This window comes from Pseudoliparis swirei, chromosome 18 (assembly GCF_029220125.1).
Source record: "Pseudoliparis swirei isolate HS2019 ecotype Mariana Trench chromosome 18, NWPU_hadal_v1, whole genome shotgun sequence".
Lineage (NCBI taxonomy): Eukaryota > Metazoa > Chordata > Actinopteri > Perciformes > Liparidae > Pseudoliparis > Pseudoliparis swirei.
This window is the reverse complement of record NC_079405.1, coordinates 5674997-5699312: the sequence shown is the minus strand read 5'-3', so window position 1 is coordinate 5699312 and position 24316 is coordinate 5674997. Positions and strand designations below refer to the sequence as shown.

Sequence of the window (24316 nt, the reverse complement as noted above, 5' to 3'; positions counted from 1 at the left end):
GTGATTATGATTATTATTTGTTCTTCAGTACCGCGGCACACCGGAGGATGGAGCCAGCGTGAGGCGTATCTTCAAGGCGCCGCTGCCGCCGCCGCTGCGCGCTGAGCGTAAAGAAAAGGGGCGTTCCGGGACCTTTTGGCAGCGTCTCTTTCCCGGCGGTGCCAGGTGTGTTCAAACCTGTAGCGGACACAAAACAACGCTCACAGATGTCTCTCGGCTCAGTCACCGCGGGGCTGGATCTCAACCGCAGCAACCGCCAACCGGTGATCGCCGGTGCCGCCTGTTCTATTCTCTCCGCCTGCCCCACAGGTATATGAGGGATTATTCTTGTTGACGCACTAACGTCTCGGCGGCACACACTCCGCGATCCGGCGCCGACTGAGTGAGTGAGTGAGTGTAATAATACGCTCTTGTTTACATTTTTGGCTCGGTCCCCGGGAGGCTCGCCCCCCCACCACCTCCCACCGGAGAGGAGGCGAAGCTTTTAGTTCCAGAGGAGGGTTGAAGAGAGTGGAACCTGTATTGCTCTCCCAACCCCCCTTTTTTTGTTTTTTTTTGTTACCATCTCGCCGCTCCTCGTTTTTACGCACAAGGAGCGCACGGAATTATCCTAACCGGGGCAAACTGCGCGCACCGACCCGCGGGGATGACACACCTCAGCGGCGGATTCACGGGGTGAAAAATCGGCCTCCTAAATGTCAGGAATATGAAATCCCCAGCAGCAGGTCGAGAGAATCACTCAGGAGGGTTTATTAGGCCGCGTCACTTCGCGACCATCTAACAACAAACCGAGGGAACCAGTTAGATTTTTTTTTTTTAAGAAAGAAAAAAAAAGGAGTAATTATGTCCAGGACGCTGAAGAAGAAGAAACACTGGTCCGGCAAAGTGGTGGAGTGCGCGGTGTCATGGGGCAACTTGGGGGACTTTGGCACCGTGGTGGAGGTCCTCGGCGGAGCGGAGCTGGGCCAGTTCCCTCACCTGGGCCAGATGAAGCTGGACGTGCTGGTGTGTCACGTCGGGAAGCTGCCCTACTACGGGGACGTGCTGCTGGAGGTCAACGGGACGCCCGTCAGTGGACTTACAAACCGCGACACCCTGGCCGTCATCCGACACTTTCGGGAGCCGGTTCGTTTGAAGACGGTGAAACCAGGTGCGTCCCCAAATCCCCCCCTACACACACACACACACACACACACACACGCACGCACTGCTGTGTCACCTGCGCTCTGTTCGTAAGATTTCGATATGTGGCGTCCACGCCGCCCTCCCGATGATACACGATGCAGAGTCACTGGCACCAGGCTGTGATCAAGTCGAGACCAACATCCTCAAATCAAAAACATCAAATCAGATCATTTGAGTCTGTCTCATGTAAATCATCAAAAAAAAAAAAAAAAAAGGTGAATAAAGTGTCTATTACTGTAAACCTCCTACAGTCGTCTCCCCCCCCCCCCCCCCCACCCAAACATCTAACCTACTGGGACAAATCTCTCACCACTTTCTCAGGGAGATCGAACAGTGATAATGGTAACGGTGGCACGCCGCCCAGCCTCCCAGGCTGAGTGCACTCGCATAGAAATGGGACCTAATTACATCCTCCATTACTCCGTCCACTGGTCCTCCATTGGCCGCAGAAGCTCGAGTGGTTTCCGCTGCACTGTTGTACCCCCCCCCCCCCCCCCCGGTGCTACACCGCCCTGCATCCAGCTCTCCGAGGATGCTGGCTGCAACCCCCCCCCCCCCACACACACACACACACATACACATACACACACATAATGAGCTCCAACAGCTGTGATGGCTTACTGCTGCTGGGCTGGTTCTGGTTCTGGCCCGAGCTTAGGTGAAGGGTTTTAATGGCTCTGAGGAGCTACAGTTGTGTGTGTGTGTATATGTGTGTGTGTGTGTGTGTGTGTGTGTGAGTGAGGGAGATGGCCACACTGGGCTTGGATGCCGGGACTGAAATGTCTCCACAAAAACTGAGGCTGTTAAAAAAAAAAAAAAAAGGTCACAGCAGCAGCTGAGTCCCAGAACATCAGTCCAGGATCCCTCAAGATCAGGTGTGCGTGCGTGTGTGTGTGTGTGCGCGGCACGTGCCTATACACACAATACAGGAGCCTGTATTGTTTTTTAAAAATTCTGTATAACTGTTATTGATTTTGATACCTTTTGTACGCAAACAAGAGATGAAAGGGGAACTGTTTGCCTATCTAAAGTCCTGTGCCATTAGTGTGTGTGTGTGTGTGTGTGTGTACCAACTCTACACTCCCCAGAGCTCCTAACACCACGCTCTCTGCCCCACTAACCAAGGATGATTAATAAAGGGCATGGCAGAACGAGCGAGAGAGAGAGAGACACAAAGAAACATAGGGAGAGAGAGAGGGAGAGAGTGAGAGGGAGACAGAGGGAGAGAGAGGGAGAGAGAGGGAGGCATACAGATGGGGAGAGAATCGCTCTCTGCCTTCTGGCTCCAGGCCTAACTCCCACATGAGGCTTGTTTCTTCTCTTTGCTCTCTTTAGAGAGGGTGGCAACATTCCTCGCTCCGTGTTCCTCTCCTCTCACCTGTCTGTCCTCGACCTGCATGTCGTGTTTCCGTTGTGTGTGTGTGTGTGTGTGTGTGTGTGTGTGTACACACGTGACGTCGCAGCCGGCGTAGAGCGGCTCTTCAGCCTGACCGATCCCCCCGGCGCCCGCATACAGATGGGGTTGGTACACACTGTATGATTACATAGTGTGTGTGTGTGTGTGTGTACGTTCCTGTATGACGGCCTCATGTTTAATTCACACCTCGTGCATAATTGAGTTAGCGAGTGGATTTCTTCTCTCCACGCTGATGGAGGCAGCGGAGGCGGCCTGCAGGATCAGCTGTTAGCGGGAGGCCCCGGGAATCTGACATGGCGGTGGGCCGGCAGCGACGGACAGGCTCTCTGAGTCTGTCAGATGGCTGGGATGAAGGAGGAGAGAGGAGGGAGGAGGGAGGAGATGGAGGAGATGGAGATGGAGAGAGGAGAGAGGAGGGAGGAAAGAGGAGATGGAGAGGAGGGAGGAGGGAGGAGATGGAGAGAGGAAGGAGGGAGGAGATGGAGAGAGGGTAGAGGAGGGAGGAAGGAGGAGATGGAGAAGATGGAGAGAGGAGAGAGGAGGGAGGAAAGAGGAGATGGAGGGAGGAGATGGAGAGAGGGGAGAGGAGAGAGGAAGGAGGGAGGAGATGGAGAGAGGGGAGAGGAGGGAGGAAGGAGGAGATGGAGAAGATGGAGAGAGGGGAGAGGAGAGAGGAAGGAGGAGATGGAGAGAGGAGGGAGGAGGGATGAAGGAGGAGATGGAGATGGAGAGAGGAGGAAGGAGGAGATGGAGAGAGGGGAGAGGAGAGAGGAAGGAGGAGATGGAGAGCGGAGAGGAAGGAGGAGGAGGAGAGGGGAGAGGAAGGAGGAGATGGAGAGAGGGGAGAGGAGAGAGGAAGGAGGAGATGGAGAGAGGAGAGAGGAGAGAGGAGAGAGGAAGGAGGAGATGGAGATGGAGAGAGGAGGAAGGAGGAGATGGAGAGAGGGGAGAGGAGAGAGGAAGGAGGAGATGGAGAGAGGGGAGAGGAGGGAGGAAGGAGGAGATGGAGAGAGGAGAGAGGAGGGAGGAAGGAGGAGATGGAGAGAGGAGGGAGGAAGGAGGAGATGGAGAGAGGAGAGAGGAAGGAGGAGATGGAGAGAGGGGAGAGGAGAGAGGAAGGAGGAGATGGAGAGAGGAGAGAGGAGAGAGGAGGGAGGAAGGAGGAGATGGAGATGGAGATGGAGAGAGGAGGAAGGAGGAGATGGAGAGAGGGGAGAGGAGAGAGGAAGGAGGAGATGGAGAGAGGAGAGAGGAGGGAGGAAGGAGGAGATGGAGAGAGGAGAGAGGAGAGAGGAGGGAGAGCGTACAGAGATGCATAAATCGCAGAATTGGGGGATTTGAGGCGTGGAGAGAGAGAGAGATATAGAGAGAGAGAGAGAGAGAGAGAGAGAGCATGTCAGATGCAAGTCTCTATGGAGGTTATTATCCATCTCAGCCATTGATCGAAGGGAATGAGGAGCTCGAAAGAGTCGCACACAGCACTTCGCTTCCTCTTCTTCTGCTTCCGGCCTCGTGGCGTATCCCCCCCCCCCCCCCCCCCCCGGGCTGCCAGGAGGCTTTTCTGTGTCTACCATGGATACAGCCTCGCATATTTATACGTTGCATGTACTCTTTTTTCTTGTCGTGTGTGTGTGTGTGTGTGTGTGTGTGTGTGTGTGTGTGTGTGTGTGTGTGTGTGTGTGTGTGTGTGTGTGTGTGTGTGTGTGTGTGTGTGTGTGTGTGTGTGTGTGTGTGTGTGTGTGTGTGTGTGTGTGTGTGTGTGTGTGTGTGTGTGTGTGTGTGTGTGTGTGTGTGCCTGTTTCGGAGCGCAGAAGTTTTTGCACCAAGCCCATGCCGAGACTTCACGGCGCTGAATCGCTCGGCGTCTTTTGATCGAGCCGGGAAGAAGAAGCCTCTATTAAAAGCTCCGCGCTCGGCAGCGGGATCTATTTCTGCCGCTGTACTAAAGACGCCCGATGAAAAGCTTCGTGAACGGCGTCCCAGAATCCATTTTCTTTCCCCCGCTGCTCTTCCCATTTGTGCATCTTCACGTTTTTTTGCATCTCCAATCACGGGAATCAAAGCGTACTTCCAACCTGTGGCCGTTCGGATCAAATGAATCCTCCGTGCAGCACGCGGTGCACCCGTGGGCTCAGTCAGACAGTCGGAATTGTTTTTATGATATTTAATATGAGATATATATATATATATATTCATATATAACCGTGGTCGCAGGTGTGTTTAACGGTCACGCTCATTATTTGAAATACTCAAAACACCTTTCGGAGGCGATCTGGGGCGAAAGGATGATCATCGTTTTATCTTTATTCATGATTGTCGGTGATTTGACGAGGAGATATTAAATCTGCAGAAAGGCATACATCATTTTTTTCCTGTGATTTATTAGAGGCAGTTATTTTTTTCTCCTTTTCTTTACCTTTTTGAACTTTTAGAGTCAAACTGCATGACTGCGTTTTTAAATCATTTCATTGAGATGTATCGTGACGCGTGTATCGTTGCTCAGGAGAACCGATGCGGAATATAATTTGTATACGTGTGGTTATTTGCAATTAATTACATTTTTCGTTGCCTTTTTTTCAGTTCCATCTCTTGAGTTGCCTTCTCACGCTCGCACATCGCGGCGTTTTCTATTACCTGCGGCTCATGCCAACAGAGAAGAATAGCGCGTGACATGAGCCCCTAAGCCCCCGTATCAAACGGCAGTCGTGTGCGTGGGTTAATCACATTAATGCACCTCTCATAGCAGGAAGTGGCTCTCAGTGGAATCATCCTCTCGACAGGCGACGGATGCTTCGTCGCCCAGAAGGGATTTGTCGTCGACTGCAGGGGAAGAAGAAAAAGAAGAAGAAACTCGAAGAAAAAATTGAGGATTGGGCCCGGAGAGCCACGGGTCAGATAACTCTGAGACATCCGTCCCCATCGCCACGGAGATGGTCCTGACTGTCGGCTGAACCCCGTCACGCCCCGCAGGTCCTCTTTGGTCCTCTTTGGTCCTCTTTGATGTGGAATTCACAACAGAATAATTTCACCATCGGGTGGTTTTTTTCTTCTTCTTTTTCCCACGAGGATTGAAAAAGACGTCTGCTGTGTTTCCGTTTTTCTCCGTTCCGTTCCGGGCTCGGATCCCGCTGCGCTGCGATTGGATCCTTGACAGTTCCGAGGGCTTGCGGAGCTACGCACGTGGCCTCCTTTTGTACTTCTTAATTGCACTGTGTGCGTATTACTGCGGTGTGTACGCAGCCTACAACTCTCCTGACGATAATAGAACTGGGTGTCCCTTTAGGAGAAGAAAAAAAAGGAAATCGCAATCTCATCGGTGCCAACTGGCGAGCCGATAAAGAAACAGACACGCAGATACAAAGACTGCAAACACGGTACAGCGGAGGTGGCGTGGCGCCTCGTTAATATTTAACAACGCCGAGTATATGGCAAACCTCGACTCGACACTCGTATTAAAACAATAAAAGCTGGAGCATGATGCGTCGGGCCCTCCTCCGCCGCTGCTTTCATTAAAGCGTACTGTTGCTTTAAGGCACTGTTGTTTTTAGGTTTGAGTTCACAATTCTAAAAAAATAATCACGGAACAGAAACCTTCATTTAGGCGGATATTACGTCGGCAGTTACCGTTGCGAGTCGATAAAGCGTCGGTGGAGGTCAGAGGTCACCCGGCAGCCCTCCGTTCGTGTTATTTAGCGTCTTCCTTTTGTTTTCACCTTGTGTCCTCGACACTAACGGAACCTCTTTATTTCAGTTACGCACACACACACAAAAAATCAAACGTAATTGAACCCGAACGGCGATCACTTCCTGTTCCGCACCGGAGGGGCGCGCGCCGATTCGCTCGCCTCGCTGCACATTTGTCGGCGAGCGCACTCGTGTTAACGCCGAGAAACACAAACACAAACACTCCCTCCCTCCTCCCCTCCCTCCCTCCTCCCTGTTTTGTTAACACCGCCATGTCACAGCCCAGCCGGCGTGGGTTTGTTTGTGCCGCCCGGCGCCCGCTTGAGGAATACTGTCGAGCCGGAGAAAAACACAAGAACCGTTGCCACGGCGGCGGAGCGTGACGATTAGCAATTAGTGTCTTCCCCGTCCCTCTCAGCCTCTCGCGCCCTGAACCGAACCCAGTTGGAAAGATCCAGCCCGTGTCGGTTAAGTACTTAAAGGGGCGCGGAGGGCAGTTAGAGCGACGCGTCACGGGTCAAATATTCCATAATAACCTTTTTCAGCAAATTGTTATTTAAGTGGTTTGAGAGATAGCTTGACTTCTGCCCCCCCCCCCCCCTCTTAACTCTGTGCAAAGCAGCCAAAAAAGGGACGTGACTATCGCCTGATAATGTTGTAACATTGGCCAACGACAGGAAATCATAAACCCTCGACTCCGGGTTTGAACTTTAATATGTTGAAGGGTTGCTATGCACACGTTTTCGGCCCTTTTTGTCGCCACTTCATGCTTTTGTGTATTTTTGGGCTCTCGCTATATCATCCTACAAAGCATGTTGTTGACGTACAGCTTGTTCGTCCCCTGGGACTCCATTCAAGCATCTCCTGTGTGTGTGTGTGTGTGTGTGTGTGTGTGTGTGTGCCTGAGGCAGCTGTCAGGCTTGCTCCTGCCTTACCACACACACACACACACACACAATCCTAAGAGTACACCGTGCAAAAAGTCCAGCTCGACACGTAATTTAAATTCAAACTTAAATCGTATATTTTGGCCTCACACACTTGTGAAAAATCCTGAAATACATATTACAGTTTGTGGGAAAATATGATTTGCTAAAGTTCAGGATTCATTTTCCTTTATTGATTTTCATGTTGATCTGCTTCATAAACAACTCTTACTTTTTGTCTTTGACAAAGTAAGATATCAAATCTCCATACCAGCAATGATGACATCGTCATTTTGTATTTATTTAGCTATTGAAAAGCAGAGCTGCCGACATCGAGCATCCTGTGGGGAGCTCTGTCTCTCCCTCATGCCCTGCAGTGTGTTTGGTGGGGATGAGGAGGAGGAGGAGGAGGAGGTGGGGGGCCGGTGGGAGGAGGGGTAGTGCGACGACAAAACCAACGTGTGTTTTGTGTGTGTGTGTGTGTGTGTGTGTGTCAGTTCACTGGGCACATTAGAGCAAAGTGGTGGGCTCCAGTCCCACGGCGTAGCGGGGCTCCTCCCGGCCGCGGCACACTCTCATTATTACCACTTGAATCATGTTGGCGAGATGCTCTCTTCACACACTCGAGCAGCACCTGCGAGGAGACGCAGCGGAAGGAAGCCGGGGCCGCTTGATGAGGCGGTTTGGAGTAAATACTGATTAGAAATGACATTTTCATGATGATTGCCACGTGGACCGTAAACGGGCATTCGGGCTTCACGGTGACACGGCTCCAGAACCGCCACGGACGGTTGATTCCTCTCCAAACACCTCGAGATACGATGAAACGCATCTTCTAATAAGCTTCAGTTTGTCTTTGCCATACACCGTGTGTGTGTATGTGTGTGTATGTATGTGCATGTGTATGTGTGTCTGTATGAATGTGTGTGTGTGTGTATATATGTATGTGTGTGTATGTGTGTGTATATATGTATGTGTGTATGTGTAAGTGTATGTGTGTCTGTATGTGTGTGTATGTATGTGTGTGTGTGTGTGTATGTGTGTATGTGTCTGTATGTATGTGTATGTATGTGTATGTGCGTGTATATATGGTGTATGTGTAAGTGTATGTGTGTCTGTATGTGTGTGTGTATGTGTAAGTGTATGTGTGTATGTATGTGTGTGTGTGTGTATGCATGTATGTGTATGTGTGTGTATGTGTGTATGTTTTTGTATGTATGTGTGTGTATGTGTATGTGTGTGTATGCATGTGTGTGTGTATGTGTGTGTGTGTATGTATGTATACAGGACTGTCTCAGAAAATTAGAATATTGTGATAAAGTTCTTTATTTTCTGTAACGCAATTAAAAAAACAAAATGTCATGCATTCTGGATTCATTACAAATCAACTGAAATATTGCAAGCCTTTTATTCTTTTAATATTGCTGATTATGGCTTACAGCTTAAGAAAACTCTAAAATCCTATCTCATAAAATTTGAATATTTCCTCAGACCAAGTAAAAAAAAGATTTATAACAGCAAAACAAAATCAAACATTTGAAAATGTGTTTCCAGGTGTTTCGAGTTAATTAGACGATTCAAGTGATTTGTTTAATACCCTACTAGTATACTTTTTCATGATATTCTAATATTTAGAGATAGGATATTTGAGTTTTCTTAAGCTGTAAGCCATAATCAGCAATATTAAAAGAATAAAAGGCTTGCAATATTTCAGTTGATTTGTAATGAATCCAGAATGCATGACATTTTTGTTTTTTTAATTGCATTACAGAAAATAAAGAACTTTATCACAATATTCTAATTTTCTGAGACAGTCCTGTATATGTATGTGTGTGTGTGTATATGTATGTGCGTGTATGTGTGTGTGTGTGTGTATGTGTATGTGCGTGGATATATGTATGTGTATGTGTACGTGTATGTGTGTGTATATGTATGTATGTGTGTGTGTGTGTGTATGTGTATGTGTGGATGCATGTGTGTGTATGTATGTATGTGTGTGTATGTATGTATGTGTGTATGTGTGTCGGTGTGTGTGTGTGTGTGTTTTAATAACAGTGTGAGGACCTGAAGTTGCGAGGCGTCTGTTCAGGGCGTATTGCGGCGCTCACACACCCAGGCACAGTGTGGTGGACACGGGTCAGAGTGGCATTCTTTAATGAGGCGTGTGTGTGTGTCTGTGTGTGTGCGTGTATGTGTGTCTCTGTGTGTGTGTGTGTGTGTGTGTGTGTGTGTGTGTGTGCTGGACACTCCTGGGGAGGGCACAGGGCCCACCACTATAATAAAGCAACATTAACTCTCCGACTCAAATCTAGGATACTTTTTCTTTTATCTCCAACATGAGATCATTTATTTAATCTTTTATTACGTTGTCTATAAATTACACGATTATTGGACAAAAAGCAGACAAATATCATTTGGGTGTTTGCAGCATGTTGAATTTTCTCACCAAGCTATTTTGATGTATTGTCTCCTCCGTGGGAGGTTCTGGAGGTCGTGGAGGTTCTGGAGGTTCTGGAGGGTTTCATATTGCGATAAAATAATTCTAATCCAGTTCCAGTAAATATTGATTTATTAGAAGGGGGGGAGGGTGCATAAAATCACTTTGAATGTGTTCTGTATATAGTGCAGTGGAGACACTTTTCCATCGGTGGGAGTGTCTCGCTGCTGATGTACGAGGAGTAATGGCTGTGGAGGTTATTTCTGCTCTGACCTGCATCCATTGTTTCCCTCATTACCCGTCTGCCTCCTGTAACTATGTCTGTCGGGGTTTTTAAGAAGATACGTCCTCATACGCTCTCATCTCTGCACTATATATATATTTCTATATAATATATATATTATATATATATTATATATATATATATATATATATATATATATATATAATATATATATATATATATATATATATATATATATATATATATATAATATATATTTATATATTTATATAAGACTTTCCTTCCTCGGAGCCGATGTGGCTCAACTGGACGGGCGGGTTAGGAACGTGCAGAGCCACCGAGAGGTTTACGCGTGGACGCCACGCTTACTCAGCGCACAACAATGGGGCGGAGCACAGTTTACACGGATGAGAAACACACACAATAACAGAGAAATAATGCCACGCCTTCACAAGGTGAATGGAGTCTTTTGGTTGAGCGTCGTCTCTGTCAGTGCGACCGGCTCGCCGCTGTCATGGAGGACGTTATCTTTATGCAACGATGGTCGCTGGACGCCACGACACCCCATTATCCAGATGTGTATCCATTATCCAGAGGTGCATTATATCCTCATAAGTGTTGTTCCAGTTCTGAGGGTATAATGCACATTAAGTGACAGGGGGGGGAGGGGTGGCTCAGGTCACCTCGAGACGGCTCAGGTAATGGGCCTTGACATCTGTATTAGTGCGCTCTTTCAAAAGGGTGATTAGCAAGCAGCTCAGGATTCAGTGTGGGGGGGGGGGCGTCATTGGAAGACGTAAACAGGTATGGTCGATGGGCCGGTGAGGCGGGGGGGGGGGGGGTCTGCCTCCCCGTGGCTTCGTGATGGGAGGCTGGCCGATAATACAGCTCATCATGAAGTGGTCACGGTGTGGTTTTGCAGATGACAGAAGGGGGGGCCGGGCGGGGGGGGGGGGGCGGAGCCTGTGCAATAACGCGTTGGCACTGTGGTGGTTCAGCCACTTGAAATCTACCGTTTTTCATCAGATGACTCTTTTTGTTTTTAACCCCCCAAACATCTCCTTCCCCGTCTCGGTGTCCCGTCCTCTCGTGGCCCTCAGCTTTTAATTTTTCATTTTTTAGGGGTGTTGTTATTATTCCTCGGCTGTGTGATTTTTTTTCTTCCTATCCGTGCGGCAGGGCAGCGGCCGGGCTTTGTAGTAGAATCTTAATGGCGATGTGTGTGAGTCCTCGCAAAGCTGCTCCCCTCCGCCGCCGCAAGCGTGTCCCTGAATGCCAACGAGACATTAGGGTGGAGGCGGGATGGATCAGGCCGGTTCTGAGTGGCTGCAGAACCTGGTGAGGAGCACACGCCTCCCAGAGGGCCACACAGGTTATCTCGCTACACCCTCTCTCTCTCTCTCGCTCCTCTCTCTCCTCTCTCTCTCTCTCTCTCTCTCTCGCTCCTCTCTCTCTCTCTCCTCTCTCTCTCGCTCCTCTCTCTCTCTCTCTCTCTCTCTCTCTCTCGCTCCTCTCTCTCCTCTCTCTCTCTCTCTCTCTCTCTCTCTCTCGCTCCTCTCTCTCTCTCTCTCTCTCCTCCTCTCTCTCTCCTCTCTCTCTCTCTCTCTCTCCTCTCTCTCTCTCTCTCTCCTCCTCTCTCCTCTCTCTCTCTCTCCTCCTCTCTCCTCCTCTCTCTCTCTCTCTCTCTCTCTCTCCTCCTCTCTCTCTCTCTCTCTCCTCTCCTCTCTCGCTCCTCTCTCTCCTCTCTCTCTCTCGCTCCTCTCTCTCTCGCTCCTCTCCTCTCTCCTCTCTCTCTCTCGCTCCTCTCTCTCTCTCTCTCTCTCTCGCTCCTCTCTCTCTCTCTCTCTCTCTCGCTCCTCTCTCTCCTCTCTCTCTCGCTCCTCTCTCTCTCGCTACACCCTCCCTCTCTCTCGCTCCTCTCTCTCCCCTCTCTCCCCTCTCTCTCTCTCTCTTAAGTGGGAGATGATGTGAGTGCTTTGGGTTCCCGTGTAGGACGGAGGCCGTTGGACTCTGATCCAATAAGGACCCGGTGATGGATGGCGCTGAAGCCAAGGGATCCATACACGTACTCTACGAGCACGTATTCTTCTCCTCCTCTCTAGTCTCCCGCTTCTCTTTTTTTCTTTTCTTCTTCTCTCCTGTTCTCCTCTTCCTTTTTCCTCTCCAGATCCACCACCCCCATGTAATTTGCATTCTCCCCCTTTTTGGGTTATCCTGAGTGTTTTACAATAGGATATTTCTTTCTTTCTTAATCTTCTTAAAAGCATCTGATGACATTTGAATATTTGCCATTTTTTTGTTAAAAATTGCCGTGCACGCCACGTTTTATTCAAGCCGTCTTTTGCAAGAACGACGTTCGATATTGCAGCTGTAATACCCCCCACTGCCCCCCCCCCCTCATTCGGTCATTGCACATTATTTATCATTGCCTGTGTATAATTTAACGTCGACTGAATAAACGAGACCTCGCCGAGGATGGCGTCGCAAAACATAATCACGACTCCGGACCTCGTGTGATTGGCCGCCTCTCGACACGTGACGTCTCCTTCGTCGCGAAGGTGACGCCGACATCACAGGCTGTTCACAACCACACAGGGACCTGTTAGTGTACGACACACGGAGGGCTGTAAGTTCTCTTGTACACACACACACACACACACACACACACACACACACATGCCATCACAACAGAGCTGTCTCCTTTCACAGCGTGCACATGGAGGTTGCCAACAGCAGGATGGAGTGACGTCTGGATGCAGGTGGCCCGGTCACTGCCTGATCCGATTTTACCAAAACTGTGCAATGACACAGAATATTTAATTGTATTATACTTTTAAGGGGGAGCACATAACTGGGCTCGGTCCTCCGAGGAGCTCTTCTTCCCGGTGCGACGGCAGCTCTGAACGTCTCCTCCCAGAGGGTTCATTCCCTTGAGAGCCGATGCCGAAAAGCACAGCGTCACTTTATCGAATTAATCAAAAGATTCGGCGTGCGCACCGATGCACGCGATGCGAGTCGATGCCTCGGACTCGTTCGGATTCGGTGTTTGCGCGCTCGCCAACATCCTGCCTGGCGTACGTCAGGAGGTCGCTCGTGTCATCGGCTTCTTAATTTCTGATCTCATGCCGCCGCTCGCACTGTGGGAATTAATTTGCATAGATTGTATTAATTATGGACTCATTTCCCATCGTGGATTATCTTTTTACCTTCGCATTGAAAATGCAGAAGGTTATGTTTTGATCGCCGTGTATTTATTTATTTATTTGTATGCGTGTTACTCGCATAACACAAAAAGTATTAAACCAAATCACATGACATTTGGTGGGATGATTGTTTATTATCCAGGGACCATTTGATTAGATTTTGGGATCGATCGGGTCAAAGGTCAAGGTCAAGGTCATGAAAAGGTCAACATCTTCTTGAGTCGCATGACATTTGGTGGGATGATTGGTTATTATCCGGGGACCATTTGATTAGATTTTGGGATCGATCGGGTCAAGGTCAAGGTCATGAAAAGGTCAACATCTTCTTTTTACCATAGCACGGTCAATTTGTATCCAATTGGCATGCAACTAATGCCAACATGTTCATAATTCAATGCTCAATCTTGTGATATGTGAAGGTATGCGCTCTACCGAGTGCCCATTCTAGTTCTTTTCTTTTTTCTTCTTTTTTAAAATTATGTGGCATACATTATGATGCTTTCATGCTCTTAATTTTAGGTAGCGATGGAATGATAAATACATTATTATGTGAGTATTATGAGTGTTGAGGAGGGCCGTTGGTGCTCAGGCGTATTTCTTCTCATGTTTCTTTTCTCTTTCAACTAAAATATGAATGTGTAGGACCCCGCTGTGATTAAACCGACTCCCTCCTCTTTGATTGCAGTTTTTTAGGGTCGAGGTCAATTCCCTGCAGTCCCTTTTAAAACGCAATGTCAAACTGCGATTAATTCCTGATGCATAACGCATGCATCCTTCGTCGGTCGGTGATCACGATGAGCTCCTTTTTTTAAAGAGACTCTCCTGTGAAAGTCGGTATATTTCTACTCTAACACACTTTTGTTATTTTTGTATCTCCTGATCCATTTTTTAAAATGTCAAAACAACAAATCTAAAAGAAAGTATGAAGCGTGCGACAGCTTCAAGTGCAGAGGGCGGACACGAAGAGGGTTTTACAGATGGGATGGAACGTCATTAAAAGCAAAATATCTCTGGAGTCTCTACGAGACGTGACAGTCGTGACCGTTTCCCAAGGGATCCTAAAAGCCTCCTCGTGGTGTTTTAAAGATTAAAAGACGATAAGAAAGACTCCCGACTATCCGCAGCGCCACTTTTCTGACTAATTCAGACTTCATAAATATGAAGGGAGCTTTTCCCCCCAAAGTGTTTTTTTTTTTCATAAATAATGACATGAGCTGACGATGAGCCTCGCAGCGTGCGAGCAGCGCTGCTGATGAGTCAGGTATTTACAATTTTGTAAAAATATCTCGGATGATGAACTAGAAAAAGATGGCTGACGTCGGCAGGATGCGAGCTGATGCAAACAAATTCCCCTAATTAAGTGAAGCAGGTTTCAAAAAAAAAAAGAAAGAAGAAGAAGAAATCTGCAGTATTTGTTTTCGACTTAAAAGCAAATAATACAAGTTTAGCTTCCGAGGCGGAAACGTACAATGGGCCTTTTCAAAAGGCTTAACAGGGCGACCGTCGTCAATGAAATCCAGTTTGACCTCAGACTGTTGCGCTTCCTGTTATAAGTGAGAGCGTTAAAGGTTTTGTTTCTCACTCACACACACACACACACACAAGGGCTTTTGGTTAACCTGCATTTCAAATGAATAACTGTGGGTGTGTCTCCGTGTGTTCTGTGTGTCTCTCTAAATGTATTTAACCAGGAAATGCCTCATTGAGATTAAAAATCTCCTTTACAAGAGAGTCCTACAAGACGGCAGCAGCAGCACATGACACAAAGTTTCAGACAATACAACATTGTGACAGACAATATTTAATAAAAAAAAGATATTTTCAGATCACAGCATGAATAAAACCCAAACTAAGACTCAAGTCATCATAACCCAGTTCACACAGGGGCACACACCTCCGTCAAAGAAAACATCTACAACCAGATGAGCCTCCCTGCAGCTCTTTTAATCTTCTGATATCATTCAATCGGTCCACTTTGTTCCAGGACTTTCGGTCCTCCGCTCCGCGTCTGTAATTTCGCCTGCGATGGAATGCGTTCCCACTCTTGGCTTCACCTCTGGAACGCCGATAGCGATCCGTCGACTCCGTCTGCGTCTCGTCTCTCGTCTCCGGCATCGCGCCGTCTGTTTTTTTTCCGAGGCCCTTCGTGTTGCGGAGGAAGTCGGGCGGGGCGGCGAGTCGTCGCACGTTCATCTGGAGGACCCCGTCGGGCGAATCGATTCTCAGCGCCGGGCGCCTGAAAGTTTCATGTTTTCACTCCGGCGATGCTTTTGTCTGCCGGTTGTTTTATTGATCCACGGTTTCATCTTTTGGATTGATTGTTTTTGTCCATCGTTGACGACTTAGAAAACTAGAGAAGTCTCATTGGAGGAGCTGGAAAGAGACAGAAGATCTGAGATGTTACCGGAGGGAGATGAACCTCCAGAAAATTATTAGTATTAATATTGTTTCCCAAGTTTAAGTGTGAGGTACTTTATGTTTGTTTGTTGACTACCTAAATAGCCCTTTAAATATATAAAAAAGTTGATATTTCTTATATGTTTGACACAGTGAAAAACAGCCTGGGGTCAAATTGACCCCAAAGAACTCCGACGTTAAACATTGAATGGGGTCAAATTGACCCTAAAGGTAACGGGAGGGTTAGAAGCAGTTCTATAAAATGGGTTTTAAGGAGTTACAATGCAGTAATGACAATAATGGATTGGTTTGAAGTCCTTCATTTTCCTAATGAATCACGAAACACACAGAAATGCAACAAATGGCCGTTTTTTGAGAACTGTTGGCATTAAAGTTTTTTATGAAAGCTCCGTTAAAATATAATAAATCTCCACTTCTTGGTGCCTTTCCCGCCGCGAGCCTCCGTCGTAGTTATCTACCATCTCGACAGATTAGCTGTGCTTCATTCCGGTCGGGGTCGAGGCGGTGTGCGTCTGGCGCTCTGGGCCAGACGAGGCAGCGTGGCGTCATGATCTCTCCTCTGATTCATTCTACAGATTTGGGGCCGGTTTGTGTTTTGACATGCCCCCACCCCCTTCCCGGTCTGTCTGGATGGATGTTTCCACACCTGGCTGAGCAGGACATCCACACGCAAATGAACAAACCCACACACACACACAGATATGCACAGACACACTCGCACGAGGCTGTTGGTGGAGATGAGGTGAAGGTGGAAGTCGATGAGGCTCATTTCCAGCTGCTTTGTGTTGTCGCTTTGGAATCAGCATCAACGTCGGACATTAGAGGCATTACTGCCGTTATGGTGGAGGTGAATGTGGCTGTCTGCAGGTTGACATTTGAACAGTTCATAAAACAGGAGACCCCGGGCGCTCTCATGCGGAGGCCGGCAGAGGCGGAGCCTCTATAAGATCATTTAAAATGGGGAAATAAGAGAGCTGATGAATATGACATTTTTCGCTCCCTTCGATGTTGCGTAATGGATGTTCATCCTCATCCGCTGCTTGTTTGCTGCTGTCTCTGTCAATAATGCACAGAATCACTTATGAGGATACTTTTTTGCACATGATTAAATTAAGGGGAAAACGAAGCTCGCCCGCCAGTGAATCACAAATTACGAACTCTCCTCTCTCTCTCGTATTTTACACTTCGTTTGATATCCAATTAACAAGGAAGAACGAGCCAGAAAGCTCGTATTGTTTCCTCCGGAAAATAAAAAAATAAACACCGCAGCAGTCGTGCTTGAAGAGTCCCGCTGTCTGTGTTCTGATGATGTGTTTAAAGTGCAGACGGGAAATTAATTATGAAATCTCAAACTCGGTCAACGAATGCAATTTGTGTTGGAAGTGTCAGGAGACGGAAACGACCGCGACACGACGGAGCGGCTCGCCGCTGTCAGCAGAGTTGTTTATTTACTTCATTTTGAGAACCTGAAGCGCAAAAAAACGAACACAACATTTCACTTGTTGAGGTGTGTGTGTCTGTGTGTGAGTGTGGTGTAGATTGTAGTGTGTCAGTGAGTATAGTGTGTGTGAATGTCGTGTGTTAGTGAGTGTAGTGCGTGTGTATGAGTGAGTGTAGTGTTTGAGTGTGAGTGAGTGTAGTGTGTGAGTGTATAGTGTAGTATAGTGTGTGTGTGTGTATTGTTTGAGTGTAGTGTTTGAGTGTAGTGTGTGTGAGTGTAGTGTGTGTGTGTGTGTGAGTGTTGTTGTTGGGGTGTAGTGTGTGTGTGAGTGTAGTGTTTATCTATAGTGTAGTGTTTGAGTGTAGTGTGTGTGTGAGTGTAGTGTTTGAGTGTAGTGTGTGTGTGTGTGTGAGTGTATTGTGTAAGTGTCCTGTAGTCTAGTGTGTGAGTTCAGTGTGTAGTTTAGTGTGTGCGTGGGTAACTATATTGATAAAAATCTCATGTTGGCAGAGCTGCCAACTTTTCAAAAAACCTTGGAGTGAGATTTTGTCGGGGGTGACCAAAATGTTGTCAGCATGTTGTACCCATGTTGTCCCCATGTTGTCCCATATGTTGTCCCATGTTGTCCCCATGTTGTCCCATGTTGTCCCATGTTGTCCCCATGTTGTCCCCATGTTGTCCCCATGTTGTACCCATGTTGTCCCCATGTTGCCCCATGTTGTACCCATGTTGTCCCATGTTGTACCCATGTTGTCCCCATGTTGTACCCATGTTGTACCCATGTTGTCCCCATGTTGTCCCCATGTTGTACCCATGTTGTACCCATGTTGTCCCCATGTTGTACCCATGTTGTCCCCATGTTGTACCCATGTTGTCCCCATGTTGTACCCATGTTGTCCCATGTTGTACCCATGTTGTCCCCATGTTGTACCCATGTTGTACCCATGTTGTCCCATGTTGTACCCATGTTGTACCCATGTTGTACCCATGTTGTCCCATGTTGTCCCATGTTGTCCCCATGTTGTACCCATGTTGTACCCATGTTGTCCCCATGTTGTCCCCATGTTGTACCCATGTTGTAGCCATGTTGTACCCATGTTGTGGCCATGCTGTACCCATGTTGTCGCCATGTTGTACCCATGTTGTCCCCATGTTGTACCCATGTTGTACCCATGTTGTCCCCGTGTTGTACCCATGTTGTCCCCATGTTGTACCCATGTTGTACCCATGTTGTCCCATGCTGTACCCATGTTGTACCCATGTTGTCCCCATGTTGTACCCATGTTGTCCCCATGTTGTACCCATGTTGTACCCATGTTGTCCCCATGTTGTCCCCATGTTGTCCCCATGTTGTACCCATGTTGTACCCATGTTGTCCCCATGTTGTACCCATGTTGTCCCCATGTTGTACCCATGTTGTCCCATGTTGTCCCATGTTGTCCCCATGTTGTACCCATGTTGTCTCCATGTTGTACCCATGTTGTACCCATGTTGTCCCATGTTGTACCCATGTTGTACCCATGTTGTCCCCATGTTGTACCCATGTTGTACCCATGTTGTACCCATGTTGTCCCCATGTTGTCCCATGTTGTACCCATGTTGTACCCATGTTGTACCCATGTTGTCCCCATGTTGTACCCATGTTGTCCCATGTTGTCCCCATGTTGTACCCATGTTGTACCCATGTTGTACCCATGTTGTACCCATGTTGTACCCATGTTGTCCCCATGTTGTCCCCATGTTGTACCCATGTTGTCCCCATGTTGTCCCCATGTTGTACCCATGTTGTACCCTGCATTCTGGCCTGGCAAAGGTCTTTTACGAGACATCTTTGCTACCTTAAAGAATTAAAATGTCTTTTTAATAACTCTACTCTCATTTACAAAAACATGCCTAATTCTATTGCACAAATGTCCTGTATTTATGTTAAATTCGTGATAATACATCTTACTTGTTCAAAGTGCTGTTTTTAAATTTTTTGAGAGGGTCCTTTTCCTACGCCTGCAAATAAAGTGATAAATGCTCTGTGGGCAGCCTTAACAAACAATGCTCTGATGTGTTGAGCATGCAGGATACCAAGAGGATAACACGATGCTCTCCTGCTGCTTGTTATGACAGCTGAGTTTACATCACCTAACCAAAATCACAAAATCACACGCACAAACACAACCAATTATTTCAAGATTTAAAGTTTAAGTGAGAACTTAAATGAACCACATGTCATTAACAGGGCTCTCAAGTTTTGAAGACAGGCAAGAGTGACATCTCTATCCAGGATGCTTTATTTTCATTGGTTGCTGGAATAAATCTTACCCAGATACAACAGATACGTTCTTTTCTGATTGGCTATTGTGTAGCCCATTTTTTTTTTTTAATTGGCTGATAAGTGGCACCTCACAGCAGAACTCCAGGGGAGCGCTTGATTCCTCCACGGTGAGGGCAGCGCGGCCAGCTCATGTTGGCGCGATGCGGCACATTAAAACATTAAATAGCCGAGAGTTTTTTCAGCGTGAGAAATACGATGTGTGGCGGGAGTGCGTGACGTAAGACCGAAATGCGTGAGTGTCACGCTCAATGCGTGACACTTGAGAGCCCTGCATTAACACACCGTAGTCTCTGCTCGTTGTGTCTGTTTGAAAATCTTCTTCTGTTGCTAACTACGGGACTCTTTTGGGTAAATAGGATGTCTATGCAGCGAATAGGTTTATAGATGCGCTCCTTAGCGCCATCTATAGTCGGGGAGTTTGAAAAGAAACCAACGCGCCTCGGCCCAAAATCAGAATTTCTTTTGCCGTGAGAAATTGGTTGTGTGGCGTGAGAGCGTGTGAAAACATGCAAAAGCGTGTGTCACACGGCGAAACCGTGAGAGTTGGCAGCTCTGTGTTGGACCCAGTCCTGTAGATCTGTATTTCTGTTCATCATTCTGTCTGTTCACAATGTTTTATTCTATTAAAGTTGTCCCGCGCTCACGCACCAAGCCACACTGTTACTCCTGCACGTGGAAGCAAAATATTGATCTGTGTGAACAGACTGGATCACTGTTGGGTCTAACGGAGGGGGAGGGGCCTAACGGGGGGGGGGGGGCACAGACACAGGAAATATATCCACTTATCCATCCGTCACCCATCCAGCCAGAGCTCCGCGTGACGGCCTGTTGACAGCCCACGGAGGAGCTCCGAGTCATGGGGACTGATGTGAGGAGCGCGAGGCTGGACACGCCTCCGTGGGAACGCCTCCGGGGCCACGCCCCCTCCGGCAGAGAGAACCGGTCGAGTCAGAAGCTCCTTTTTAAATAGCACGTTTGCTGCTTTTATTTGTTTTTTAATCTCTCTCTCTCTCTCTCTCTCTCTCTCTCTGGCTCAAAGACGACGATGAATGTATGCGAGTCGGTTTAATTGCTGACCTTTTCAAAAGGGGAAAGAAAGAAGAAGAAAAAGCTATTAGATTAATTCATTTCATGGTCCACAGCTGCTGCTGCTGCTGCCAGGAGAGAAAAAGGCTCCTCTGTACATAAAGTATCGTTGTTTATTCATCCATAAAGCAAAGTCAGGAACGTTCCGCTTTACGGAGCAATAAAAGAGGGTAGTTCTCTGTGAAGGGTGGGTTGTTCTCCTTTTATTCACAGGGAGATGACGCTTTATTGGTTTTGCATTGGAGGTTCAGAAATATGTCACAGTTTTAAAAATATGTATTATTCAGGGGACTTTTATGTAATCTTTTTCAGATTTTTAAGGAGGCTAGGAAGAGATGAAATATGACATTTTAATGAGTAAAAATTAAGATAATTATATATATTTTGTTATTGTTTATTGGGGTGTCACCCCTCCACTCCAATGTTCACGTGCGCCATGACGCTTCTGCACATCTGGATGTAACGCGGCACCACGGGCTCTACCACCGAATTCAAATGTTGTTGTTGGAGTTGTTGTTGTTGTTGTAAATGGGCGAGACGGAGACGCAGCAGATGTGCGTCAGCGGGCTGGATTGGTTTTCGCGGAGCGTTTCTCCCGTTGGTTGAATTCCACAACGTGCCCGAACGGCAGGTGTGGAGAGACACAAAAGCCGGCTCTGCAAGGCGCTGCCTGCCTTTTGTGCACAGAGTGGGAGGAGTCACCCTGTAACTTGTAACGCCGGTCGTCGTTAAGGCGCCGCTATTCAGCTCCACCCGAGACGTATATCCCCACGTCCTCATTTAAACTGCAACAGGTTTAAATCCCGCCCCCAAAACACCTATATCCTTCACACACACACACACATGTTCACGGCATGCTTTCGGCTAGATGTGAATATGTTGAGCTAACCACGCTTTCGGGTGGTGGTGGTGGTGGGTTTCCCACTGTGAGGCTTCCAGTTCACGTCTGAAAAAGCAACTCTCGCTGATATATGGCTGCGTTTCCTTCTCCAGCAGCAGCCGGTGGCCTCTTATCACTTTGAGGCTTGTTATAATAGCTTCACACAGACACGGGACGACTCCCAGCAGCACATTACCGCGACCTGCATTACATTTACATCAGCCACTGCCTGAGGCGCGAACCCCACCCTCCCTCACACGACATCGCTTTAAAATAATAATAAAATGTGGTATACCTCTTCTATCACATAATAGGGGGGGGGGGGAATACATCCACGTCTACGCCCATGTACATAACTGTAGATACTAGCACCCTTCTTGTTCTTGTATATGACGTCACCACCTTCTGTATGGCGTTTACTTTTATATTTAGTATTTTTTCTTTCTTTTTCTCGTGTTATTTCTAAACTGTGGACTCTGAGAGCCCTGCACGGGATTACCAAATAAATCCTTAAATCTTGTAGAATATTATTGTCATGCCGTGGTCGGCATTTATTTGAACTTAAACTTCCACCGATTTTCAGATGGAACCGAGTGAACGGACGAGGTGAAGGATGAGCCGCATTGCTTTCAGTTTTGATATTTTCAGGTTAACCGTGACTTGTTGATGTTGTTGTTGTTGTTGGGGAAGCGGCAGATTCTGTGTTTGGTTCATGCCGGAGATGACGGACAGGGAGGAGCGGTCCACTGCATCCTCTTCACAGGAAGTGCACGACGCTAGGGGACTATAAACCAGGAGAGGGAACCTCCAGGAACACCTGTGACACAGGTTATCTCACATTAAAGTAGATCGGGTTCGGGTAGACTCTCTCTCAGAAAAGTCTGGAGTATAGTTAACATGCGCAAACATAATCCGTAAGATACAGATGGTACCAGAACTATAAGATGTTCACAGGAAGAGAAAAAACATTTATTTTCAAGGTTGTGTATTTTCTTCCTCTTCAATATTTCATTCTTGAAAAGAAGGTTGTATTATTTCTTCTTTTTAAAGCTAGTCTTTAAAGGTACTTTAAAAAATAATTTAAGCTACAGTCTTGTCTTTAGGCACCTTTTTATTTTTTTATTTTTTTAAAGCTACAGTCTTGTCTTTAAAGGTATACCTTCTTTTCTTTCTTTTTTTTAAAGCTACAGTCTTTAAAGGTACATTCTTATCTTTCTTTTTTAAAGCTACGGTCTTGTCTTTATAGGTATACCTTCTTTTCTTTCTTGTCTTTAAAGCTACATTCTTGTATTTAAAGGTATACCTTCCTTTCTTTCTTTTTTAAAGCTACAGTCTTGTCTTTAAAGGTATACCTTCTTTTCTTTATTTTTTTTAAAGCTACAGTCTTGTCTTTAAAGGTATACCTTCTTTTCCTTCTTTTTTTTAAAGCTACAGTCTTTAAAGGTACCTTCTTTTCTTTCTTTTTTAAAGCTACAGTCTTGTATTTAAAGATACAGTCTTGTCTTTAAAGGTATACCTTCTTTTCCTTCTTTTTTTTAAAGCTACAGTCTTTAAAGGTACCTTCCTTTCTTTCTTTTTTAAAGCTTCAGTCTTGTCTTTAAAGGTATACCTTCTTTTCTTACCTTTTTAAAGCTACAGTCTTGTCTTTAAAGGTATACCTTCTTTTCTTTCTTTTTTAAAGCTATAGTCTTGTATTTAAGATAGATAGATAGATAGATCTGGCAAGAGGTGAACTGTTGTAGAGCCTCATGCCCGCCGGCAGGAATGTTCTCAGGAAAGAGGCGACTCATCCCCTTCTTGGAGACGCCCAGGGTACTGTACCTCCCTCCTCCTCCGTCCATCCCTAATACACCCGACCACTGCAGAATCATCCAGCTACAGTCTTGTCTTTAAAGGTATACATTTTCTTTCTTCTTTAAAGCTACAGTCTTGTATTTAAAGCTACAGTCTTGTCTTTTTAAAGCTACAGTTAGTAATTTAAAAAAAAGAAGAATCAATTGGTCATATTTGCTGAAACTGTCACTCTCTCCTGTCGGTTGTTCGCGAGACAGATAATCTGTGACGAGATGAGGTTTCCTTAGCGCTCCTCATGGTTCCACCACACCCCGAGATAAACAACCAGGCGGAGGAAAGAGTCTCGGACACAACTGCCAATCTCTGCGTGTGAAGCATCAATCAAACTGTCAAACCGGGACGCGCCGATCAAATATTAATCCAGATTCTGTTGCTGCATTGCGCCCCTCAAATGGTTTCTGAAATATATATTTTCTCTGTAAAACAGAAGCGTTTTTCTCCGGGCAGTGATTGGTTTTGGCTCGGCTGGTTTTCAAAGTACTCGGGTTGGGTTCATGAGCAAGAACAAAAGAACCGAGTGGGACATTGGGCTGGTTTACATCACGGCCGTGGCTTTAGGGGACGAGGAACCCTGATGGGTCCCATGAGGTAATCCACCCGTTACCTAAATGTATATCTAGATATCAAACACTGTCTACAGGGTGTTGTTAGAAAAACAGAGCAGAGTCGTGGACTCTCCTGTTTCCGGGTCGATGACATTTTAAAAAGGCGTCCCTCGTCAACCGCTCTCAAATAAGATCTATGTACGTGTTCATGGCATCGTGTTCAGGAGCGCGGTAAAAACAAACCGGGTAAGAAATAAAAAGGGTCAAATTAGCCATCTTGGATAATAAGTCCAGGCTCACGTTTCCATGGTAACCGTATTGAAGGATCCTCTGTGGAACCCCCTCTCCTCCCCCCCCCTCTGCCCAAAAAAAGGTTAACCAGCCCGACTGAGATGAATCAGACTTCATGTCAGGTTTCACTTGTCTGTATACCCCCCCCCCATCCAACCCCCCACCCTTGTGCCCTCTCCCCCCATTTCACCTCTTCTTCTTCTTCTTCTTCTTCTCCTTCATCTCATCTCTTTTCTATCGTCCTTTTCATTTGGCTCTCTCCCCCTCTCTCTCTCTTTCCCATCTGGCCCTTTACGCAGCGCATTCAGACGAACACACTGTACACAAATGTATTGTGCTCTCAGTCACACACACACACACACACACGTGTAACACACAC

The 24316-nt window shown here is 47.0% G+C and overlaps 1 protein-coding gene across 2 annotated transcripts in view; it reads left to right on the top strand.

The window, feature by feature from the left end:
- Positions 1 to 783: 783 nt before the first annotated feature.
- LOC130208568 (membrane-associated guanylate kinase, WW and PDZ domain-containing protein 3-like) overlaps positions 784 to 24316 on the top strand; it is a 137872-nt gene continuing 114339 nt past the window's right edge. For both annotated transcript variants that reach the window (XM_056437770.1, XM_056437771.1), the window contains exon 1: positions 784 to 1150. In XM_056437770.1, the coding sequence (XP_056293745.1) occupies positions 844 to 1150 (307 nt within the window). In that variant the 5' untranslated portion in view covers positions 784 to 843. The remainder of the gene's footprint in view (positions 1151 to 24316) is intronic.